The sequence below is a fragment of the Populus euphratica genome, unplaced genomic scaffold, assembly GCF_000495115.2.
Source record: "Populus euphratica unplaced genomic scaffold, PopEup_1.0 scaffold56.1, whole genome shotgun sequence".
NCBI classification, from domain to species: Eukaryota; Viridiplantae; Streptophyta; class Magnoliopsida; order Malpighiales; family Salicaceae; genus Populus; species Populus euphratica.
Genome location: NW_011499930.1, coordinates 25,935 through 44,998, shown reverse-complemented (window position 1 = coordinate 44,998; position 19,064 = coordinate 25,935). Strand labels below are relative to the sequence as shown.

General features: G+C 30.7%; 1 protein-coding gene across 1 annotated transcript; it reads left to right on the top strand.

The window, feature by feature from the left end:
- The first annotated feature begins 5,563 nt into the window (after nucleotides 1–5,563).
- Nucleotides 5,564–18,811, top strand: LOC105135954 (probable LRR receptor-like serine/threonine-protein kinase RFK1). The gene is made up of 24 exons (XM_011041069.1): nucleotides 5,564–5,875; nucleotides 6,425–6,587; nucleotides 6,943–7,014; nucleotides 7,255–7,323; nucleotides 7,402–7,473; nucleotides 7,794–7,865; nucleotides 8,003–8,074; nucleotides 8,158–8,229; nucleotides 8,353–8,424; nucleotides 8,540–8,611; nucleotides 8,706–8,777; nucleotides 9,205–9,273; nucleotides 9,364–9,423; nucleotides 13,220–13,282; nucleotides 13,454–13,501; nucleotides 13,665–13,702; nucleotides 14,319–14,692; nucleotides 15,085–15,280; nucleotides 15,792–15,938; nucleotides 16,836–16,954; nucleotides 17,062–17,272; nucleotides 17,385–17,619; nucleotides 17,711–17,861; nucleotides 18,241–18,811. The coding sequence occupies exons 1-24, from the start codon at nucleotides 5,776–5,778 to the stop codon at nucleotides 18,733–18,735; spliced, it is 3,114 nt and encodes a 1,037-aa protein (XP_011039371.1). The 5' UTR covers nucleotides 5,564–5,775; the 3' UTR covers nucleotides 18,736–18,811.
- Nucleotides 18,812–19,064: the final 253 nt, after the last annotated feature.

Genomic DNA, 19,064 nt, shown 5'->3' with positions numbered 1-19,064 from the left:
TTTTACTATGGTTGTTATCTTTTAAGTTAATTAATCCTACTTATTATTGTTAGGTGTTAGAAGAACTTCAAAAAAATATTATGAATTGACACCACTTTTATAACAATATATTTAAAATAACCAATAAATTTCTAAATATTTAATTAAAAATACATTACATTAAATAATAAATAAATCTAGTCAATTAAAAATTAAAACCCTTCTTTTGCATAATTTCTAACTTTTTATTTTGAAAATACGCTGTAGAAATTGGATCCAAATTAGAAAAATTCATTTTCATAATTTGTTCTTCTTTCTTAATCCTATCCAATTCTTGTTTCTCTTGACTTTGTTGAATTATCATAACTTGTTGCTCTAACATAATTTTTTTGTCTTGTTTCTTATGATCTTCAATTTCAATTACAGTATTCCTGAATTGTTATAAGAGATTTGTTACAGTTGTCTCTCCAACTTTATCTTTTCCTTGTTTATGTGTAAGTCGTTCCTTTACAGCTTTCTGACCAATTGGTCTATCTTGATAAATCAACGGTTTACTGTCTTCTCCTAAACTAACAGAATCAGGGGTAGATGGAGTTGATGAAGTCGAACTTGCATTGACATGACTTTTTTATTTCTTGTTTGACCTTTAATATTGATGTGCACGCTTAAATTTTCATTTAGGTTTTTTTCTTAAGATAACCCAACAATGTTTTAGTTGAAATTGTTTGCCAACACAAGAAGCATACATTTGTCGAGCATCATTAATCTGGCAAGTATCAAATTGCCATTTACTGTCTTCTCCTAAACTAACAGAATCAGGGGTAGATGGAGTTGATGAAGTTGAACTTGCATTGACATGACTTTTTTATTTCTTGTTTGACCTTTAATATTGATGTGCACGCTTAAATTTTCATTTAGGTTTTTTTCTTAAGATAACCCAACAATGTTTTAGTTGAAATTGTTTGCCAACACAAGAAGCATACATTTGTCGAGCATCATTAATCTGGTAAGTATCAAATTGCCATTTATTGTCTTCTCTTAAACTAACAGAATCAGGGGTAGATGGAGTTGATGAAGTCGAACTTGCATTGACATGACTTTTTTATTTCTTATTTGACCTTTAATGTTGGCTTGCACGCTCAAATTGCTATTTAGGTTCTTTTCTTAAGATAACCCAATAATGTTTTAGTTGAAATCGTTTGCCAACGCAAGAAGCATACATTTGTCGAGCATCATTAATCTGGTAAGTAAAAAATTAGAGAAATTAAATAATGTTAAAATATATGTTAAACAATTTAACATGAAAACGAATATTAAAATTACCCTTGATTCTTCGGTCATTCCACTTTGTTGATGATTTTTAATTTGAGTAACAAATCCAACAAATTTACCGACTTCTCTATTTATTTCTTGCCATCTATTTGAGATGCTTATTTGGGAACGATTATTCAAATGTTCTCCATTCTCTACAAAGTAAGCATGTACTCGAGCCCAAAACTATTTTGTTTGTTGTTCAACTCTCTGTAATTTGATATTTGCTTGTATTTAGCCATGCAGAGACAAGTAAACAATCTTTCTTTGGTGAGAAATTTTTACTTTATGATTTTTTTATTGTATGGATATTTAAATTCGAGTATATTAAGTCATCAATTAATTTATTAGAATCACTTGGTTAATAGAGAATATCTTCTAATTTACTCATAAGGAAGTTAGTAAAAGAGTTTGGAAAATTTGAATCCATCTATATTAAAAAAAACCTCAAGTTAAAACTTTATAAGAGAGTGTAAAAAAAGCGCACATTCAAAATCTAGTAATTTTATAGTTTACATACATATGAATTAATAACAAGCATTGCATCCTATTTGTTCTAACATTATAATTTGACTATTTTTTGGAACTAAGAGATGATTGATATACTAGTTTAATTGCATTTTCAACAATATACTGGTTTAATTGCATTTTCAACAAGATAAAATATAATTAACCTCAAATTAAAACAAACAACCAAAAATAAAATTTAAATATGTCACTCTATATTTTTATCAATATCAGTTACCATTATTACTTTCTCTTAATTTTGTCAAAGATAACAACATAAATAAAAAATTGTTTTCCTTAACCCATATCAAAAACATAAAATAACAAAGAAATAAAAATCATCACAAATATCAAATTAACAACAAAAGATCTACAAAATCAAGAGATATTAAAGAGAAAATATAAAAAGCTTTTAAATAAACATATCTTTTAATTTCATCTAATTAACACAACCGATGTTATTAATTAATCAGAGAATAATTAATTTTTATTTTTTAAAATTTGAGAGAAGAGTGAGGCACAATACAAGATTAAAAAAAAAAAAAACAAGTTTTTTTCCTTGTTTTTAAAGGAAAAAAAAATAGTGTTGACCAACAACTATAAAAATAAACATCGGTAATGTTAATTCCATTTTAGCTATTCTACGAAACCTATAAAAATAGCTCTTCTCAAATTGAATAGATAATGTTGACCAACAACTATAAAAATAAACGTTGGCAATGTTAATTCCATTTTAGCTATTATACGGAAACCAATAAAAATAGCTCTTCTCAAATTGAATAGCTATTTTGGTTTTTTTTTTTTGCTTGTTGTGTTAAAATGATAAAATTAAAAAATAAAAATAAAAAAAAATATGTTTTTAAATTTATCTTTTTATTTGTCGAAATGCTTTTATGAGGGCCACGTAACCCCCTCGAGCATAAGCTTTCATGTTGTATATTTTTTTCTATATTCATTGACTTTAGCATTGAAGTGACTCTCATTGCACGAGAAACTTATTTTTCAGGTATAGGCGGACAAAAACACCAATCTCATATCCAGGTTCCAGATGCCTTGGCCTAGTACCACAGCACATGGAAAGCTTGATTTTCATGCGAAGTCTTCTCATGAATTCATCAAGTCTTAGGAGAGTGGTGTTAAAATCCATTGAATTAGCATGGTATTGCACTTGTTGCTGGCCCAGTAACGTGAAGAATGCGAAATTGGTTTGTGGAGTACTCTGTCGACAAAATAAAGCTTGTTCTTGCATTGCTCTTCTCCATGTGAGGTAATTTTCTCGAAAGCTCTGAGATATTGTATGGAATTTGATAATTAAGTTTGGGTTTCATCTAAAATACTTCAAGTTCTGTGAAAAGTAACTCATTCTCAATTCTATATTATTTTTTTTCAAGAATTTATCTATTCAATGCCACATGAACCGATCTCTGGCATCAGTGCTAGCTTTTATTAGTGGATGAGTTTATCCTTTTTAAAGGAAGTCAACTACTGAGATTTCCACTTGCATGAAAACACGTATTTACATCTCTCTCTATAAAGTTGTAGATCGAGCCTTTGACTGGGCAGCTTTCCAAGCGAACTGTAGCAGGATTCTAGAACAAACAACGCTGCTATTCTTCATTAATTAATGCTGCCAAGACTTCGTCCTGTTTATTTCTTGATTTTGTTACCAAAAGTTGATCACGTCCACACATTCTCTGGATTTCCTTCTGCGTCCTCCTCCTCATCAGGGTCTCCTCCGCAAGGAAGTTAAATTAATTAATAAAGGGTCTGGCTTTCGTTGAATTCCATTCCCACCATTTCACATACAGCCAACAGCTCCTGCATTGTTTTCTCTTCCTTGCACCTTAAAGGATTAGGCTACTGACATGACAGATAACCCTCCCCATTCTTTGACCGTTGACTATATATATATATATATAGTTTGATTAATCTGTACAATGCTAAGTTTTGTCAAGCAGGTTACCTCATTCGTGCTCTTTTTGGAGGGCACCGTTTTTGTCGCCGTAAGCTAATTTAATAATGATGTTTTTTTAAAATATTTTTTATTTTTTAAATTTCATTGCTGATATTGGTATATCAACAAAATAAAATATATAAATAATTAATTTAAAATAAATAATTAAATAATTTTTAATTATTTTCAAAATAAAAAACAGGTTTTTAAAATATATATGTAAGATTTTGAATTCAAGAATACACAGCTGTAAAACAACTAATAGACTGATGATAATGTTGAGGTGTGAATACTCCTCCAAGTAGTCCAAGATATTGAAGTAACAAACGGGTTAGTATACAGCCTGGTAATGCAAATTATTGCTGAAAGTTGACTTTCTGCGTAACTTGTTTTGTCTTGTTACCTTGTCAACCTTGACAAACATTAAATAAATTTAGTTTGATTTCAATGCAGATTCATCCTTTGAAAAAATAAAATCTACAAACCAGCTACGTAACCTAATTTTATAAAAAGAATATACTAACATGATATTGGAGTGAAGAATAAAATTACAATTAAAATATTTTTTTATAAAAATAGTTAAGAAAAAATAAAAAAAAATTAAAATAAGGATCAATTTGAAATAATTAATGCATGATCAAAATTTGAATGCCTAGAATTTTTCAACTTTTTTTTTTTACATTAAGATATAGTGATGTAAATCAAAAAACTTATATACACATCAGATTTAATCATGAACCATTTTGTAAATAAATTTCACAAAACAATCATGAACAATAAATAAAAATATAATTCAAAAAACTTAAAAGATAAATGTAAATTAAGATATTTAATATTATAATACAAGTCATAAATTTGGTTGTATTTAATAATTTTTTATTAAAGTTAATTTGTAATAGAAATTTATTAAATAAAATAAAAATCCATATATTATGTAAGGCTATATACATTAAAAATAGTATAAAAAATACATACTAAATCTATATATATATATATATATATATAGACATTACAAGTGAATTATACTAACCTTTAGAAAAAAACTCAACATAATTAAATAATAATCATTGTTTCAAAGTCTACTTGCATGCCTTTATTTTTTTAATTAATAATTGTTCGCCCCAATTGCCTACAAATAAAAATAAAGTGTGTTATTTATAAATATCTAGAATCTAGTCATTGATGTAATCGGAAAAACACAGTTTTTTTATTTAAAAATTTATTTTCAACTCATTCTAGATATCATAGAAACCTTGTTCAATCAATTCTAAGGCTCTAAAAATGTAAAAATAAACTGTAACAAAACTCAAAATTAATCCAAAACTTAAAATCTTTTACAACTAAATATGTTTTTTTAATGTGTTTTCAATGTAAAAAAAAAAAAACTAATATTAACTCCTTTTGTTATATAGAATCATTTGGAAAAAAAAAATTATTTTCATAGCTAAAATATTTTTTAACAACAATTTTTTTTTAAAAAAAAAATTGGAGTCCAGTGATCTCATCTCTCTTTTCTTTTGCATAAAAACAATTAAAAATAAAAATAAAGTTTGATATTAAAATATAATATTTAAGAATTATAGGAAAGATTGATTACCTAATAATTTAAAAAGATAAAAAGAATAAAATAAACTTTATATACAAATTGCAAAGACAATCTATTTCACTCATATCTTTCATTTCAATTCTTTATCTTTCATTTCAATTCTCGCCCTCCAAAAAATATGTGATTGGCTCTAATTTGAGCTTAAAAGGGAATTTCACAGTCCAAGACAAACTCGTATAGTCAGGCTAGTAGTTGGTGTTAACAATCGACAAAGGCAGGTTCAGATCCACGTGACATTTTTAAGCCATTTGACTGTATTTGCAATGTGGTCATAGTTCTTTACTATATGGACGTAATTATTAAACAAATATTTTAGGAAGGTACAATCTTAGCTTTGTAAATCTCATAACGGAGGGGGGTAAGTTCTCTCAACAGAGAACAGGCTAAGCAATCTTTAGGCATACATTGGGTATTAGAGATGTTCTTTTTCCTCAGGCATGCATTCGTCATATCACTTCTAGCTTTGAGTTGCTTGGAGACAGAAAGATTGGCTGCTGCTGGGCTTCCTCAAGATGAGGGTACGAGTTTTCTACCATATTTGTTGTTTTCTTTGGTACTAGGTGGAGTTGTGATCTAAAAAGTTTCTTCGTGATTTGACAAGAATAAAGTACTTGTATCTTTACTATATCTGGTGTCTATTGGGAGTTTATGGTAGAGGTCAACGACATTTTCTGAATGTTGAAATAACTTAGACGTGAAGTGATGTTAACAGTTTAATGAAACATGGATACCTAGAAAGATTTTCTCATCTTTGTTACTTGAGAAGCTCCTGTCACCTGAATCTAAAATTTTGGTTCCAGTTATTAAGGTTTATGCCGGTTATAGTTATTAGTATTACTCGGGTAGAAATTCCCAGTTCCTTTTGCTCTTACGGATTCAAAACTAGAGTTATCAGGCAAGAATTGCTAACTTCGGTTGTAAAACCATAAAAGAAAGAAAGAATAAGATGATGAAAAGGTTAGCTAGTCTGTAGTTTGGAGTTCTATATGCAGGGATTAATATCTTGAACTGCTTTTTGTTTCAAAATGTGACCTTGCAACTGTTGTTTGTTGATGTATGTAATCTAGTGGATGCTTTAAACCTGATTACCAAAAAGTTGGGGGCCAACGGCTGGAATTTCAATGCTGATTCTTGTGGAGAATATCTTCCTCGAGTCCGGCCAACAGATCCAGAGAGGAACATTAGTTGTAACTGCAGAACCGAGAACGACACCTGCCATATTGTTTCCCTGTATGTCCTCTCTCTGAGTTGAAATTTAACTTCAATTGCTCCTTTATCTATCTGTATAGAGATGTGAATTCACCCAGTCCATAACAGGAATCAGACCGTGTTTAGAATAATGAAAATCCATTCAATCTAGATATGAAAACATGTTTCATAAGAGGTTGAATGTTGATGGTTAATTCATCTTAAAATAGGTGTAAGTTTATTTCCTTTGTAGCTAGTAGCTTGTAGAATTATTGCTTTTGTGTTTGTACTGTTGCTTATTTCTGCCTATAGGTGTATGTATAATAAAGCTTCCAATTTTGTTTTACATTTTTTGTGCTAGAAAAGGTAATTTTGGGTTTTTTTCCTTGAATTTCAGGAAGTTCAAGCGTTTTAGTCTTGCAGGAGAACTTCCACCTGAACTCATTCAGCTTCCTTATCTTGAAAGCATGTAAGCATATGTATAACTATGTGCTTGCTTACTGTTTTGTTTTCACATCATAGTAGTCGAGTTACTTGCGAAGAGAATGGAAATTCTGAGGATTACTTGTTTCTTTTTCTTTCGACCGAACAACAGGGGATTCGAATAATTGTTTCCTTTCTTATGCATTTTTTTCTGTGTTTCCTAACCATTTATGAAACAAGAAATGATCCATGAGAGTTTTAAACTTGTGTTTTACTGGCTTGCCAGTGATCTTGCTTACAATTACCTTAATGGGTCTATACCAAGTGAATGGGCTTCATTGCAGCTGAAATCGATGTAAGCAATTGTCTTCTTCTTATCTATCTTCATTTTAAACTGGCAACGTAATTGTTTAACTGAGCAACATTAGTGCAGTGCTCTTCTTGCAAATAGATTAACAGGGAATATTCCAAGCTATCTGGGGAACTTTACCAGTCTAACATACTTGTAAGTGTTCATATTCAGTTTTACTGGGCTTTTGCATGACACTGTGATAAGATTACAATTGGAAGATTAGGCCTCGATCATAGTTTCTTACAGATGGTATTTATAGTTCTACAAAAACAGCATGAAAGAAATGAAGTTAGCGGTTTAAGCAAAATTGCCATCCTTTTCTTTTTCCTCTTCAAAATATACTGTTTTTTCTGTGCTTACGCTCAATTGAATTGTAATGTGCCACTTTCTCCAATGCCATTCTGCAATTATGGAGAAATGAATTTGTTGATACAATGAATTGTACCAGCAGCCTAATTGTAATTTCTTAACAGGGACCTTGAGTTAAATCAGTTTTCTGGAATGATCCCGCACGAGCTTGGGAAGTTAGTTAACCTTGAAACTTTGTAAGTAATTTCATGGATGATTGCTCCTAAGCCATTTCTTTGACTGTCATCTTGCAGCTGGAGTATTTTTGGAGAATGATGTTAACCTCTCCTGCAGCTGTAGTATTTTTGGTGATTGATGTTAATATCTCTTTCAGGATTCTATCCTCCAATAAACTGGACGGAAATTTGCCTATGGAACTCAGTAAGCTGAGAAACCTGGCTGATTTGTAAGCATTTCTCAATGAAACCTCTATCTCTGTACATAAGAATCAATAGAAATAAAGTGAGTGGTCTTCATTCCGCAATGCAGTCGGATAAATGAGAACAACTTTAACGGGAGTATACCAGATTTTGTAGAAAACTGGAAGCAACTTAAAAGACTGTAAGATTTACATCCATCCAAAGTTCTTTTTTTTCCTTTTCAATGTTATGAATTGAGGAAGAGGAGGAAAGTTGTCTTATTTTGTTGCTTTATTGGTTGGTTTGATTAACTGATCTAATTCAGAGAAATGGTAGCTAGCGGACTGGAAGGACCCATTCCATCCTCCATCTCTGCTTTGGAAACATTAACAGACTTGTGAGTGAAATTTCTTGATTACTCTACTACAAATGTCTATTGCATTATTTTACTTGGTGAATACTGTACTTAATTTATTATCATTTTATAAGCGAACTTGCCATTTTATGTGCAGGAGGATCGCCGATATAACCAGCACAGATCAGTCATTTCCTGATCTTAGTAACATAACAGGCCTCACAAGACTGTATGCTCACTTCTTATTTCCACTTTCTGTTTACGAATGCATAAAGTTAGGCTACCATATCACCAGCACGTCTGACATACTGTTGGACTTCCAGGTTGTTGAGGGGTTGCAATATATCAGGAGAAATTCCTTTATACATATGGGAAATGAGTAAACTGCGAATTCTGTAAGCATGGCCTACGATTCCTATTTATTTGATGAGTACTCCATTATGTTTCTCAATGTGACTTTACCATAAACACATGCTTGAAAAGCGAAGCTCCTACATATCATGCATGAAAATGTCAAAAACTAAGCAGATTCTTACATGTGAGTGGAACTTTAATCTGTTTGGTAATGCTGATCAGCATGTGCAGGCTCTTATACTGCAAGACAGCAAATACTTTAAAACAACTCTCAATTTATGTGTCCAACTAATTTATGCATGTCATCCAGCCAAATAAAACGTCGGAAAATATACAGATGCAGTCAAGCCTGAAAGTATCCCAAAGAATATTTGTGCTATGGATATGTGCAAACACTTTTTGTCATCTGACATATCAGAAAGGAAGGACCAGGCCTTGCGTTCTTATGAATTTTCGTTTCTTGTTCAGGGATCTCAGTTTCAACAAGTTACGCGGGAAGCTTCCCAATGCCATAACCACAGAGACACTCGTATTTATGTAAGTAATGGAACCTATAGACTATAGCATGCCGCGGTATGCTACTCTGCAATATCCATGATGCTAACTACTCCTTGTTGTCTCCATCAGCTTTCTAAGTGGAAACCTTCTCACCGGAAATATACCAATGTTTAGAAAAGGAATGACAGTGTAAGTATCTCATTTCTTTGACTTTGATACTTGAAGTTTCTTCTATTGATTGAGGGACGAATGCAAACCCATCCTCGTAAGGGAACAAAAGCGCTTGTTTGCGTTTGGTTTCCTTGAACTTGTCATGATATCTTACTAGAGCTAAGCGGAAACCAAATCAAAGATTAGAGCACCCCATTGAATATCGAAGCTGCGGCGGCACAAGCCAATTTTATTAAAATATGATTTAGAATATGACATCAAGATAAATTATAAAAAAAAATTGAAAAACTTAAAATTTAATAATTTAATATTAAATAATGAAAAAAAATAATTTAAAAAAAAAACTTAAGTTAACTCAAGTTAATTTAACAAATTAACCAACTATGATATGAGATAAGATAAAAAAAAAAATTAGATTATCAAAAGAAAAACCTAGTAAAAAAAACCAAATTTCAACCAAAAAAAATGTTAAAAAAACTTGAACCAACTTAGATTAACTTTACTAACACATACTTTCCATAACTGCACATAAAAAAAATATTTGTTTATAATTTTATTGTTTGATATTAAATTATTGACTTTTGAGCATCGTGATTTTTTTACTTTTCTTTATGTGAGATTATCCTAGATAAGAATTAGTTAAATTAACTCGAATTAGCTTTTTTTATGTTTTTTATTTAACTTTGATCCTTTTTGCTAGGTTTTTATTTTGAAAATTCATTTTTTTTTTAATTCTAATCTCATATCACATATGGATGGTTAGTTTTTTTTTTCAATTTTTTTATTTAACTTTGATTTTTTTTTACTAGATCTTTCTTTTGATGGTTTTTGGATGGTTAGTCGAGTTAGCTCGAATTGTTTCAGTATTTTTTTGTCTAGACCATTTTTTTATGAATGTATTTTTTTTAATTTCATCGATTTACTTTATATTACTGACCCCTGAGCTTTGGCATAAAAAAAATATAGAGGAAAAAAATATGAGTTAACTTGATTAACTTATTATTTGGGATAAGAGATTGGTATAACTTAATAAAAAAAAGGAATAAATAACAAAATTCAAGGCCTAATAGCCAAACTCTCAAATGATAAATTTTAAAAAATAAATAATAAAAGAACAAAAAAAAATAAATTAAATTAGACTTGATTCATGAGTCCATGATTACCTTGTAGAAAGATATACATGAAAAAATAATAAAATAAAATTTCTAATAGCAAAACAATTTAAAATCTAAACAATGTAGACTAAATCTGGTATAATAACTAAATAAAAGAAAATAATTACGGACTATATTGAAAAACAAAATTAATTAAGAAAAAGATTGAAAAAAATAGTAATAAAAAAATGAGGATCCAAACCGGATTAAAAAATTAAAAAAATAAATAAAATAAGACTTTGAAGGAAAAAAATAAAAAAATAGCAATCAAAAGAATTTTAGGACTAAAATTAGATAAAAAATAAATGCAATAAAATTATTAGGAAGAAATTAAAAAATAAATAAATCAAGAAAATGATAAAACAAAAAAATAAAAAATTAAGGATAAAAATTGAATAAACAAATCAAATTAAATTAAATTCCTAGGGATAAAATTGAATAAAATCTAAAATTCAAAAATCTATAAAAGCAAAATAAATAATAAACGACATCAAGATAAATTATAAAAAAAAAAATTGAAAATTTTAAAATTTAAAATGTAATATTAAATGATGAAAAAATTTAATTTAAAAAAAATAATTTTTTAAAAAAAACTTAAGTTAATTTGATAAATTAACCAACTATGATATGAAATCAAGATAAAAAAAAATTAGATTATCAAAAGAAAAACCTAGTAAAAAAAACCAAAATTCAACAAAAAAAATATTAAAAAAAACTTGAACCAACCTAGATTAACTTTACTAAAACATACTTTCCATAACTGCACATAAAAAAATATTTATTTATAATTTTATTATTTGATATTAAATTATTAACTTTTGAGCATCGTGATTTTTTTACTTTTCTTTATGTGAGGTTATCCTAGATAAGAATTAGTTAAATTAACTCAAATTAGCTTTTTTTTAATTTTTTTATTTAACTTTGATCCTTTTTGTTAGGTTTTTATTTTGAAAATTCAATTTTTTTAATTCTAATCTCATATTAGATGGTTAGTTTTTTTTTCAATTTTTTTATTTAACTTTAATTTTTTTACTAGATCTTTCTTTTGATGGTTTTTGGATGGTTAGTCAAGTTAACTCGAATTGTTTCAGTATTTTTTTTGTCTAGACCATTTTTTTTATAAAAGTTTTTTTTTTTAATTTCATCATTTTACTTGATATTACTGACCCCTGAACTTTGGCATAAAAAAAAACATTGAAGAAAAAAATCTAAGTTAACTTGACTAACTTATTATTTTGGATAAGAAATCGGTATAACTTAATAAAAAAAGGAATAAATAACAAAATTCAAGGCCTAATAGCCAAACTCTCAAATGATAAATTAAAAAAAAATTAATAAAAGAAAAAAAAAATTAAATTAAATTAAATTAGACTTGATTCATGAGTCCATGATTACCTTGTAGAAAGATATACATGAAAAAATAATAAAATAAAATTTCTAATAGCAAAACAATTTAAAATCTAAACAATGTAGACTAAATCTGGTATAATAACTAAATAAAAGAAAATAATTACGGACTATATTGAAAAACAAAATTAATTAAGAAAAAGATTGAAAAAAATAGTAATAAAAAAATGAGGATTCAAACTGGATTAAAAAATTAAAAAATAAAATAAAATAAGACTTTGAAGGAAAAAATTTAAAAAAAATAAAAAAATAGCAATCAAAAGAATTTTAGGACTAAAATTAGATAAAAAATAAATGCAATAAAATTATTAGGAAGAAATTAAAAAATAAATAAATCAAGAAAATGATAAAACAAAAAAATAAAAAATTAAGGATAAAAATTGAATAAACAAATCAAATTAAATTAAATTCCTAGGGATAAAATTGAATAAAATCTAAAATTCAAAAATCTATAAAAGCAAAATAAATAATAATAATAATAAATACGGACTAAAATAGATAGAAATATAAACAGAAGGACATAATCATTTTTTTGAAGGGTTGACATAAAATAAAGTTTGTCAGAGGTTAACTATGTCTCTGTGATAAACACATATCATACCGCTGGAAATAGACTGACACGCTGCTTCTAATGTTACCCATGGCAAGATTTGGTAATCGTGTGGGCTGTCTGAAAAGCACGGGAGCTGTTATTCATTAGCAGTGTGTTGGCATCAATAATATATATATATATATTATTTAATCTCTTCAAATTACAAAGAAACCCATAAGTAAGGCTAAAATAACAAAAAAGAAACAAAAGAAAAGGATTAAAACACCCTTGAAAGCAACCTTTGTGTTTTTTTTCTACACTTGAAAGGCAATCCTGTAACTTTACTATTTAAATAAAAAGAAAAGATGAAAAAGCTTCTATGTGCATGTTTATTTTTATTTTATTTTATTTTATTTTTTATTTCCTCGATTTTAGAGTAAATACACAAATAACTTCAAAAAGACAAAAAAACATTGACTAAAAGTCATATACATTTTTACTTTTAAGACAAATAAGGTAATTTAACTATGCTAAAAAAAAGGTAAACATATCAATTTTTTCCTCATCAATCTTGTAATGTCCAATAAATTCATTTAAAAAGATGATTTTACCTTGCACCGCAAGCTTTATAAGTTTTGATGAGAGGGGTAAAATCATTCATGGTATTCCAATGTACAAAGTAATGATATTGAGAAGATGGTTTGCTTCTCTCTGCATGCAGAGATCTTTCCTATAATAATTTCTCAGAACAAAGCACTAGGCAACCCACTTGTCAGCAGAGAAAGTAAGTACAATCTCTCTCTCTCTCTCTCTCTCTCTCTCACTCTACATCTTTGGATCTGCGCTCATGAAAGTGTTGAATAAAACTCTCTGTTTCTGTATATTTCTCATTTTCCACCATCATATGGGAGACCTCAGTGCTGCTTTAACTATCATTTCATTTTCATTTTACCAGGGATGTAACTCTAAACCTGTTCCGAAGTTCTTCAATGGGAAATGACTTGTAAGTTCCTTTTCCTGATTTCTTATCATTAATTCTTGCTCCTAACATAAACTAGATTGCCTATGTCACTTTAAATTGGTGTGAAATGTCCCTGTGAAAATCTTTTTTTTATTTGTTATCATACAATCTCTATGATACTAATTTCTTTGCTTCACTTCACTAGAGGAGGAGCATGCATGGATGATCTCAAATGTGATAAGTGTAAGTATGATATTCAGAGAATTATTTTCAATTAATCACAGTGATCATATTTTCGTTTCATGAATTAGGCTTTAGCAGTTTCCTGGATCGATTGCTTTGTTTTAACGCAATGTAGGTATGATCCTACGTGATCTAGCTTCCGTGCAGAGTTTTCCAATCTTCACTATGAATTCAGTAGGAGGACAACAGACATATCTGTACATGCTTGCACAAGTGCACGTATGTTTGCATGTCTTCAAGATTTCCAAGTTTTGACAAGCGAAATGTCATAAGGAAATTGCTCTCTTATTGATGCCCGGCTAACCATTATCCAGCTTACCTATCAAAACGTGTTGAAATTTCTTTTCCTCCCATCATACTGTTTTACGGAAGTTCATATCTTCTTGTTCTCTCCAGATGCATTGTAGCAGAAAGATAAAATAAGAGAGTTTTCTCAACGAGAGCAGTGAATTAGTTTAATTAGTATGATCGTGTTGTGAAATTTTTTGATGTTATTGAATGGAGATTTCTTAATGTGAAATGTTGTATATGTTTCAACCTGCAAAACATGGTTAGCCTTTTAACTTAAGCCGTCTTAATAGAGCTTCCTTTTAAGCCGTCCTTTTTCTCTTGGCAGACTGGCACTCGTTGTACATAAATTGTGGAGGACAAAATGTTCAAATAAATGGCAGCACATATGAAGGAGATGCAGCAGTTAGCGGTGGTGCTGGCTTATTCTATCAGAGTGCGGATGAATGGGGACTTAGCAGCACTGGAGACTTCATGGATGACAACGATTTCCAAAACAGAGCTTACACTGAAAATGTGCCATCATTAGATATTAATGAATTGTACCAAACAGCACGCATTTCTCCTATTTCACTTACTTATTATCGTCGTTGTTTGGAAAATGGGAATTACACTGTGAGTCTACACTTTGCTGAGATCAGATTCACAAACGATAATACATTCAACAGCCTTGGAAGACGGTTATTTGATATCTATATTCAGGTGAGATAGAATTATAGATTGTGAGATAGAAGTGAACAACACAATATGACAATTGAGAGTTGAAAATATGTGTCTATTCGTATATTTAAACCGCTATGTTGATTTTGTCATGTTTCTGGAAGGATTCATTTTAGAAGGGTTATTTTAAAAAAGAAATGGCATTCTTTAGATCACTGTACAATGGATGGCTTGTGACTGACAATAAGATTATGGTTATCTGTTTGTGTACTGGCAGTATAGAATTTCGATAATTCCAAATTAGGTTGTTTCACTAAGTTACTTTCCTTTGGTCTCATTCTTAGATGCCAAACATTTATTTCTGCCCAACTGAATGCAAATAAAATGTTTGTCTAACTAATGGAATGAGGTGCTACTGCTTTACTTTATTGCAGAATAATCTAGTTGAGAAGGATTTCAATATAGAAGTTCAGGCTGCTGGGTTTGCCAAGCCAGTCACAGAAATACACAATGCTACTGTCACAAATAATATCTTGGAGATCCGCCTATTTTGGGCTGGTAAAGGGACTAGAAGAATTCCTGTTAGTGGAGTCTACGGTCCCCTCATATCAGCTATTTCTGTTGATCCTAGTAAGAAATTCTTGCTTTGGTATCTGCTGCTATGGTTACTGTTGTAAATAGTAGTGATGATCACATCTTCAAGAAGTTAAAAGAAGAAGTAAAAGAACCTCAGAAGTTAGGGAAATGAATAAAGTAGCTTGTTTTTCTGGTCAGTTAAATATGTTATCGCAAAGATAATAAACGTTAGGGGTGATAAGTTATGCTAGTTCAGCATGCCTGATGATCTAGTTCTAGTGTGTCATTCTAGTTGCTGCAAAAAAAGGAGAAAAATGAAACGGAATATTTTTGAAGAGCATTAGTTTCTCCTGATTTAAGCATTTTCAGATACACCAATGAAAAGTTACAAACACTGATCTGTTTTTACAAAACGGAATAAAGCTTTTACTGAACAAATATTTTATAATTAACCAATATCTGACGTAAAATCAGGAAATCTTAATCAATGGGTAGCCTAAATTTAGAATTTGTAAGCTTTTCAGTTTTGTTTTAGCACAATTACTTATTTGGTTCTTTTTTGCAGACTTCAAACCACGTTTTTCAAGAGGGGAGAAGACAAAAACTGAGCCAATAATTGTTGGAGTTGTAGTAGGCTTTTGTCTAATATTCTCAGTACTAGCTATCTTTTGGTGGAGATGCTGTTTCGGAATAAATAAAAAAAGACAAAAAGGTTTGGGCTATTTCAGACGGATATCTTTACTTTGCATTGGATAGTTGTTAATTGTTTATGTGCTGGTTTAAAACATGACATCATGGGGACTGCTGTCTTTGTTTTATGGCAGAGGAAGTTTTCTACAAATCAGCCCTTATGGTGCAGCCTTTTTGTGTTCGTTTCAAGATTCTTAGCTACTGTTTCAGTGTCCAGCTAGTTTAGACTTCCTGCACCAATATCCTGCGTATAATTTCCATATCTAACCTATGTCAATTACTCCCATGTTGCATAAGTCATTAGTGCTAATATATATATATATTTCTGAAGGCTTTATCAAGTTTTAGGAGATAGTGTGGGAGGCTTTACTTGCTAACCATCTAGTTAAATGTTCTATAAAGTCTTATGATCTGCAATACTTGAACTGGGCTTGGAATTGGCTCTTTAGCCGGGGATGCTATATTAGCAATTATAAAAAAAAAAAAAATGGCCTACCATTCATAAGGGCCATTAGAAAACCTACAATTATACTTTTTACTTCTCTTTGACTTTGTATACTGCACAAGGCAAACAAAGTGCAAGAGAAATTTCAATCACCCGTAACGCATATGATTTCTTTTACCATGTGTTGAAACCTGCTATGAGCATGATCTCTCGAGCATCTCAGGATTATTCTTGTCTCGGATAGTTGTTTCTGGGACGCAGTATGCAAAACAGGAGATTACTTGTTCAAGCTCATGTGGCATATCAATAAGAAAAGCAAAATATATAAAGTATAGCACCCAACTTGTAGGTGTGAGCATATGACTTCTCAAATTCCACTGTGCTCAAAAAAGTGGAGTTTTGTATTGTTATATAACAAATTTAAGGTTTTGGTCAGATTCATGAAGTTGTTAGACCGGTTTTTGTTTTTGATAGGTCTTGAAGGAATAGAAATCCAAACAGTTTCTTTTACTTTGAAGCAAATTAAAGCTGCCACAGACAATTTTGATCCTGCAAACAAAATTGGAGAAGGTGGATTTGGACCAGTTTACAAGGTATTCTCTAGGTATTTTCTATCCTTTAATTGCCATTATGAAGCCATGAATGTATATCTTACTTCAAGGAGGTTACTGAAGATAGTATTTTCACGACTGCTATGCAGGGCTTGTTACCTGATGGTACTGTGATTGCTGTGAAGCAGCTGTCTTCTAAGTCAAGTCAGGGAAATCGTGAATTTTTGAATGAGATCGGTGTGATTTCATGCATGCAGCACCCTCATCTTGTAAAACTTCATGGTTGTTGTATTGAAGGAGATCAACTATTGTTAGTATATGAATACATGGAAAACAACAGCCTTTCCCGAGCATTGTTTGGTAAGTAAGAATATACTTTCATATAAAATAAAAGAAAATTCTGGAAAATTACATGCTGTTAAATGATGTTTTAGTTTTCAAAAGCTTTGTTTCCTTGGACGATTAAGCACAGGTCCAAAACATCAGCTACATTTGGACTGGAAAACAAGGCAGAAGATATGCGTCGGAATTGCCAAAGGTTTAGCTTTTCTACATGAAGAATCAAGGCTTAAGATTGTTCATAGAGACATCAAAGTCACCAATGTTCTCCTTGATAAGGATCTCAATCCTAAAATATCTGATTTTGGGCTGGCTAAACTTGATGAACGAGATAAAACTTTCATCAGCACCAGAGTTGCTGGAACTGTGTAAGTAACCTGTTTCTTGCTAAAAGAAGTTTTAGCGCATATTCCAACGTTGTTTGACTAAGAAGGGGCCCTGTATGATTTTGATGTGCAGAGGATATATGGCACCAGAATATGCATTATGGGGTCGTTTGACATATAAAGCAGATGTATACAGTTTTGGAATTGTGGCACTGGAGATTCTGAGTGGGAAGAATAACATGAGTTGTGGGCCAGAGAATCAATACTCTTGTCTTCTAGACTGGGTAAATCACAAATATTAACATCTGTTTATTCAATTTCTTCAAGTTTCTTTAAATGATCCACCTCAGTTTTCACCTCCATGTCTCTAGGTTTATACTTATTGAACTCCTTTATGGTTTTTGTTTTTATTAATCCCTTTAAATATTCCACCCATTTAGAGACATCACTTCTGATTTGAAGAGAAAATCATATCTCTAGTCAGGTCAGTCAGATTCCCATAAGAGAAGATCTGTAATGGGAATGTTTTTACAGGTTGATATAATTAGTATTATCATTTAATATTTATATGAAGTTTTGAATCTGCTAAGGGCAAAGATTAAATGTGCATATATATATATGTATGCTACTATGTGAACTAATGCGGGTTTCCCTGCATTTCAGGCTTGCCATTTAGAACGAAATGGAAACCTAATTGAGCTAGTGGACCGGAAGCTGGGATCTGAATTCAACAAAGTAGAAGCACAAAGGATGATTAAGGTAGCTCTCTTGTGCACAAATGCTTCACCATTACTAAGGCCAATCATGTCTGAAGTTGTTAGCATGCTCGAAGGAACTAGGATCATACCTGAAGTGATCCCTGAACCAATTAGTGAAGATTTAAGGTTCAAGGCCATACGAGGGCAACAGGAACAGACGAGGAGTCTGCGTGAGAAAGGCAATCAGACCATCTTAGACAGATACGCTAACAGTAGTTCCTACGTGTGTACTGATGATGATCTATGGGAAACCGATACTGAGTCAAATGTGAGGTCTAACTCTAACACGAGGAGCAAACAGCATGAAAGCCCCGGTGAGGTTTCAACTTCAGTCCTGCCAGTAACAGCCTCTTCCTCGACTTCTGTTCAGGATCTTTTTGACATCGATATAAATTCCTGACAAGGTACCTTGTGTTTTCCACGACAACAGAATCGGGTAGTGTGATGTTTATAGGCCTTCTTCACTGGTGTAAAAAGAAGAAGAAGAAGAAGAAGAAGATTTTGAACCTTTTAGGATCATCAAATACATTCGTTTCAAGTGATTTTGAACCTTTCAGGATCATCAAATACATTCGTTTCAAGTGACTACAGATCAGTCCCAGATGTGGACTTCGATGTGTGTTTGTCCTTGTTAGTGTACTTACATTTATTCGGACTTGGGCATTCGTTTGTAAATTCTTTTCTTTCTACCATCCACTTTGCTTCGAAGTTCTTTTTATAATGCTATTA

Excerpts from the sequence above, each read along its gene's own strand:
- LOC105135954 (XM_011041069.1), top strand. The coding sequence starts at position 5,776 with ATGTTCTTTTTCCTCAGGCATGCATTCGTCATATCACTTCTAGCTTTG. Across the intron at positions 5,876-6,424 it reads TGGGCTTCCTCAAGATGAGG|TGGATGCTTTAAACCTGATT; the intron begins GTACGAGTTTTC and ends TATGTAATCTAG. Across the intron at positions 13,283-13,453 it reads CCCACTTGTCAGCAGAGAAA|GGATGTAACTCTAAACCTGT; the intron begins GTAAGTACAATC and ends TCATTTTACCAG.